We start from the raw sequence: 6833 nt of genomic DNA, 5'->3' as shown, positions 1-6833 counted from the left end.
ATAAGTTTTGTAAACACGCTCTAAGTTTAAATAAGGCGCTAACTGAAATATTTCAGGCCACAACCAAACATTACTTTTCCTGTATTCTCCGTTTGTTAACGTTTACTTAGAGACTAGAATTATTTCTGTGGAAGAAATATTCACAGAGTTATGAATTGTTTTGAACATTTTGTGCTGGACTTGTGTAATTCGTTTGCAATTCACAGCGCATAAGTTTTGTAAACACGCTTTAATTATAAGCACTCACTGAAATATTTCGGGCCACAACCAAACACTATTTTGCCTGTATTCTTTTCCTAAATTTTAGTTAGAGACTAGAATTATTTCTTTAGGAGAAATATTCCTAGAGTCATTAGTTGTTTTGAACATTTTGTGCTCGTCATTCGCAGTGCAAATTTGTAAACAGTACGTCCTAATTTTAAAGTAAACGTTCAAATATTTCGAACCATAACAAAACATTATTTTTTCTTTATTTCTTTTCTTGTAACGTTTATTATGAGACTATAAATATTTCTGTACGAGGAATATTTACAAAGTAATAAATTTTAAAACAAATATTTTATTTTTTATCCGAGGGGCCAAATTCAACGCGTGGAAACATTACGTGGTAGCCAAATTTTCTCCATAGTAGGCATTTCAAACTTTACACAAATGCATTAATAGTTTCCACAGGAGAAATATTTAAGAGAGAGCGTAATTTTTTCTTCCACAAGTGTTTTATGCTCTCGAACGTCATCGGAATTCAGCAATGTGATCTCGCACGATCAACAAGAACAGCTTATGGTTCAAAACATTTTCCGCTGACGCGTAAAAAGTTTTCTTGATATATATAACTCAAGGTAGGATGAAGAATTTGCAACTGACGTTATTACGTTCATACAATAAGCTTAAGCAGAGTAGCATGTATATAAATGCTATTAAAAAGGAATTGTGGAGCCCCGCTTTTAGGCTTGGCTATATATATATTATTTATCTTTTCGATACCGCCGGCGGTTAGACTACATCTCATCAGTTTCAAAGTTGTGTAAGTCAGACATGGAGTCATCAAAATGTCAGTCGACATTACTATCGCTTGTTTTTATTTTGTTTAGAGAAAGTCCACTTTTTTTAAAAAAATGTCCTTGTTTGGAATAAAACCCGTTTGTTTAGGTCCAAATTTTTCTCCGCGTTTCTAGACTGACGTACTCTCTATTAATTCAATAAAAATATAGTTTTCTCATTTTCTTTGTACATTTACCTTTTCCATACTTTATTTATAATTGGCCACTGATCACGAAGTTATTGCATGACGTAGCATGGTAAGTAAATGCACATTTATGAGTGAAGTGAAAAAATTTTGACTGCGATGCGAGTACGAGCTAAAAGCCTCTTCCAAATTTCTTTCCGAACAAAGTTCAGTGTGCTGTCTTTTATCAGTAAAGGTTACTTTTATTCATTTCTTTCTGAAATTCTTACAAGTGAGTTCGGCATCTTCATGAAATTTGAACGTTAGCTCATAGGAATTCCGTAGAAGCTAATAGCTACACAAACATGAAAAAAATATAGCTATAGTCTAGAACATTTTGAGAGCTAACCTGGAACTTGATCACCGACGGTTTCAACTTGAGAACAGGCGCGTGGCTGACACTGAAATATTTCACAAAATTCTTGTCGACGCTTTCATGTACATGTCACCCGATTTTATCTTTTTGTACTCGTCTTTCTCCCTTCACCTTGAAATTTCGAAAACTAAGAATATCAACTAGAAAGGTGCGAGTAGATCAGCAAAAGCGCGAAAACTTGTCGGCCAAGGAAACTGAAAGTCCAATTATATTTGTGTAGCAACCGTATAACTTAGCAAACAAGATAGGTAAATGGACTTTTATAAATTGTTTACGAAATAATTGTCTCTACCTGTATCACTTAAAATTAAATGTTTTCTTTTTCAAACAAATCCAATTGTTTTTTAAGGATTCATATTCGTCATTGGGCTGGTTGGTAACGGCATTGTGGTAGCAGTTGTCACAACCCTACGTCGGCGAGCACAAAACTCCTCCAAGTCCTCTGTTCAGCTGTTTCTCCTTCACTTGGCCATCTCTGATCTGATGGTGTGCCTGCTGTGCATTCCGCTGACCTTCTTTATTAACTTTCACTACCCCAATGAGTACCACACAAGAGACAGTGGCCTGTGCAAGTTGTCCCGATTCATGCAGGTACAATACACACAATATACAGCATTTTCAGTCATTAAATAGGTCGATATGTATTAGCTCTGCTTTTGCGGTAGTCCGGTTAGGTGACAAGCGAGGCCCTTGTTTGGGGGGGAGGGGTGGAGTTTCAGTTATCCCTTATCCCTAAAAGTACCAAGACTGTGTGTAAAGGTATCTCTGTTTGAATTTTGCCTACACACAAATAGTAAATCCCGATAGAAATTTCACAGCAAATGGACTAAAAAATTAATGTCTAGCTCATCTTTTCCTTAAGTTTGAGTATGACTGATTGCATACCTCAGAGGTTGATCTTGTAGGAGTGTAGATTCTACTCCATGGAGAATGGCAGCACTACTAAACACTTTTAAAATGTTTGTAGGTCACTTTGATCTGCAGGATCTGTTACCTGTTTCAGTACAGAATATCCCTGCCGCACTCGAACTGTGATTATATATAATTTTCCTTATGGTGGTCTTCAGTTTAGTTTCAAAAACAATTCTCTTTTGCTTTGGTTATGCTTTACTTCATCTGGTTTACTTTTAATGGAAAAAAGCACGTTGATTTCAAACAAAAGTAACACGAAAACGAAAACAAATTATCCTACGGTTGACGCATAGGACAGCTGTTGCTGCATGCCTCATATAGAGAGGCCTGGAAGCAGCATGCAACCCAAATTTGCGCATTGATGACGCTTACTACTGACGTAAGTGTATTTTCTACGAGTTCAGATTGGTGGTTCATTTAAAATGTTTCAAATAGATAAAAGATCATCGCAGTTTTATACACAACTAAAGCAGTTGTGAAAACAAGGTCTAAGAAAAAAACATTGAATGCGATTGAAACTCGTGGCCTCTGTGATACCGGTGCAGTGCTCTTTTAAACCAGCTGAGCTATTAAGCCAATTGGGGGCCGTCATTATGTGGATTCGTAATATACCCGTGAAAGATGAGTGATGAAAGAGAAGATATATGAAAATTCATATACGTGAACTGCGAAATAAAGATTAAATAGATGAAAGATCATCGCAGTTATATACACAAAAGGCTAAATTAGTTGTGAAATAAAGGCTGGAAAAAAGAATCCACACAATAACGGCTCCCAGTTGGCTTAGTAGCTCAGGTGGTTTGAGCGCTGCACCGGCATCGCAGACGTCATGGGTTCGAATGCTCTTTCAGGCTTTCTTTTCGCAACTTCTTGAGTTGATGTTTCATCTATTTAATCTTTATTCCACAGTTTACACATACATGAAAGTTCATACGTATATTCTCTTTTATTTGAAAATTTTTACTCTCCATCGTAGTTGGATAAAGAGGAAATTTGCTTTGCTTTACTTTTCATATGCAAATGCAAACTAGTTAACATGAGAACAGCATGATCTACACATGAAAAGCAGTGAGGTTTGTATCAAAACAAAGTCAACCCCAGCCTCGCTTACAATCCAAGGCCAGGTCACTTAGCACACAACTGTAAAATGGACTATTCCAGCAAAATAAAGCAAAGTGTATGTATTCTCTGGATTTGAACGTTCACTGTGAAATATGCGCATATTCGCGATTTTGCGAAACAAAAGAGCTAAAAGGAGAAAACAATAGCGTGCTGCATTCATTGTTTAGTTTGCCACCTACAACATATTAATGAGCTTCGTCGTGCGTTCTTGGCAACCAATGGCTGAAGCGCTTTCATAGAGTCTCTGCATGATTGCGCGTAATATGACAGATCTACGAACTTTGTTGAACTGGAAGTAAATGTCCCGAGAACAATAGGCATTCTGCGCGATGAATAAAGTCACATTCTACTGTGCATCTGGTCGAACTCTTCTCTTTCCTCCTCAGTTGCCCAAGACCAGTCTTTGGGTCACAAAAATAACCATCACATGGCTCATGACTCTAATAAATATATGCCGTAACTTCATGCAGAACTTTTACAGAAGCCATGTTATTGAGAACGAAGAGAGCACTTGAGTCACGTGAAACCAGCTATACTCCATGTGGTTACCTTAAGTCCTCCAGGAGAAGAGCGGTGAATTGAGAGAACCCTGGGAGCATAGATTTTTCGTTTAACTGAACTGGTGACGACGGATAACCGACCTCGAGTGAACACGAGTGCTGTAAATTATCAGCAAATGTGAAAAAACAAAACCAAAAACAAAACACACAGCCGTAACTTAAGCGGCCTTTAGCCCTCAATTTAACACATTGCATAGCTTTCAAAGAAGCTACAATGCTTAAGAACGGATCAAGGGACAAATAACCGTGATAAGAAGCACAGCATCTTGCACCAAAAGCAAATAACCGGGCCCGGCAATCTGACAAAAGCTGCAAGATAATGTATAGTTATTACACGGTTCAAATCCTATCCTTACAACGATAAAAAGAGAGGCTATACTACCACCAGACGCACTGAAATGAGCCATACCAAGCCTAAACTAAATGCCACAAACGGCATAAGAACGACAGTCGCTAAACGGAAACGTAACAACAAGAGGTCAAAATGACCTTTGAGATCAATTACAACACATGCGACAGTTAAACACATGGCTTTGTTCAGTGTCTATCGCGCAAATCCTCCAAATCATAGATGGCATTTAAAAAGAAGAAAATCCAGCGCTAAAAGAAAGCACCGCTCTTTTCATAGAGAAAAGGGTGTTCTTTGGAAAACATAACCCGTGAGGGCAAAACTCTTATTTAGGCTAAACACGCACATGAGAGTCGCGTAGGCCTGTCAACCCCATTATGCCAGCATGAGTAAATTATGCCAGTTAGGATTTTTAAACTGTTGTGTTTAATTTCACATCAACTACAAACAAGTTATCCCTCATCCTTAAAACGTAATACCTAACAGGGCCTCACAAGCCGACTATACTGGGATGTAAATGTAAACATAAACCTAAAGTAAAAATCAACCAGTCATGTCGTTTTGCTTGTTTGTTTTTCATCTGTTCAGTTTCTGTTGACTAACATTTACATCTAACTTTGACATTTTTTTTACTTAACATTAATTTACTGCGCATGCAAACGTATACCCATAACGAAGGCACATCTCGGTCACGAACAGTATCACATTAATATTAAGTACTTTGAATGATATCATTACAACTTCGTGGAATGAATTAGTACTTTTGACTGAATTATTTCCTCACTTTCTCTCCTCTTCAGCATCTTGGTCCGGTACTTTCCGTGAGTCTGTTGACAGCAATAAGTATCGATCGCTACATGACATTTGTGAAGCAGGAATTCACATGCAGCCAAAGATCATGGTATCTGAAACCAGCTTGGTTGATCTTCTTTGCCTGGGTGTACGGTACAAGTCAAAACCTTCCTGTATTCCACTCAGCTGTTGTGATAACTATTAATTTTAATAACAGTACAGTGTACTACTGCACCACTACACAGGCAAGTACATTAGCAAGGAGGATCTACCTGTTTGCCTCACTTTTACTTGGTTTTGTGATTCCCTTTGCAATTATGATGGTATCATACTATCGTGTAATAAGAGTTGTATGGACCAGAAATACGAGACTTGCTGCCTGTGTGACCTCCGAATCTAACCCTTCAATCAGAAATTCTCAACTCTTGGAGCGATCAAGGAAAAGAGTTCTTCGTGTGTTGCTGATTGTTGTCATATGCTTCGTAACTTGCTGGCTGCCGTTTGCTGTCTACCATGGAATCTTGGAGCGACATCTCAAGGAGTATCCTAACCCCATGGACCCAGCACGACTTATTACCTATGGTGTGGGCTTAGCCAACTCAATGTGCAATCCATTTATTTACTATTTCAATATTGGAGGAAAATCATTAAATTCTATGAAAAAAAATTTCCTCGAAGTAATGGGACTGAGAAAAAAAAGAACATCTCCACAATCTGCTGCAAGAGGCGAGAACTCGCCATCCCCTGCCAAGCAGAATATGATGGAGTTAGCCTCTGGGATCCCAAACAACATTGCTTGTAGTTCAAATACTTTCACAATGCAAAGCCACAAATGTGTTAAATGTATAAATACCAGATTGTAAACAGTTTAGTTTATAAGTGTCAGGCTTGGACGGTGAAATTCCAGGCCCGAAGGTTGGTCAGTTGACAGGATCGAGTCAAACAGGTGCTGCTGGAACATTTGGTTGTTAGTTTTGTTCAACTCATTAATATTACCAGTCAACGATGTACATAGTGCAATACATTAGAGCGTTACTAAAACGGGGTATAAGTCATAAAGCTAATCAGTATTTCCGCCAAGAGCCAATGGTTTGAAAAAAAATAATAATAAAAAATAATATAAACGGCTTGCGCTGTTGCGTGGCTCAGAAGTTTTATTTTAATTTCCTTCCTTCAGTGTCACGTAAAGTACACATCAACAACACTTAGATGTAAATATCCCCGCCTTAAGCCGCCGTTACACGTTGAAACTTTTAGCTGAAACTTGTGTGCAACGGCGAACGAGACCAGTTTCACGAAGTGGTGTTACACGGTGAAACTCTTGTTTTTTCACCACTGCGACCGTTGCGAGCCGTTGCAGAAGTAGAAAGCGGTTCTACTTTTCGTGAAACTTGTCTCGCAACGGAAGTTCGAAAAAGTTTCACGAAACCGACCATGTCACACGGTGCAACGCCTGCTGAAACTTGTTTCGCAGCGCCGTTGCACACAAGTTTCAGC

General features: G+C 38.4%; 1 protein-coding gene across 1 annotated transcript; it reads left to right on the top strand.

The window, feature by feature from the left end:
- The first annotated feature begins 2029 nt into the window (after nt 1-2029).
- On the top strand, nt 2030-6559 carry LOC146462353 (pyroglutamylated RF-amide peptide receptor-like). Its single transcript, XM_085085779.1, has 2 exons — nt 2030-2192; nt 5345-6559. Exons 1-2 carry the CDS (start codon nt 2085-2087, stop codon nt 6197-6199), a joined length of 963 nt encoding a protein of 320 aa, XP_084941905.1. The 5' UTR covers nt 2030-2084; the 3' UTR covers nt 6200-6559.
- The last annotated feature ends 274 nt before the right edge of the window (nt 6560-6833 follow it).

This window comes from Pavona decussata, unplaced genomic scaffold (assembly GCF_977016875.1).
Source record: "Pavona decussata unplaced genomic scaffold, jaPavDecu1.1 SCAFFOLD_190, whole genome shotgun sequence".
In the NCBI taxonomy this organism is placed as follows: Eukaryota; Metazoa; Cnidaria; class Anthozoa; order Scleractinia; family Agariciidae; genus Pavona; species Pavona decussata.
This window is presented reverse-complemented; position numbering and strand designations above follow the sequence as displayed.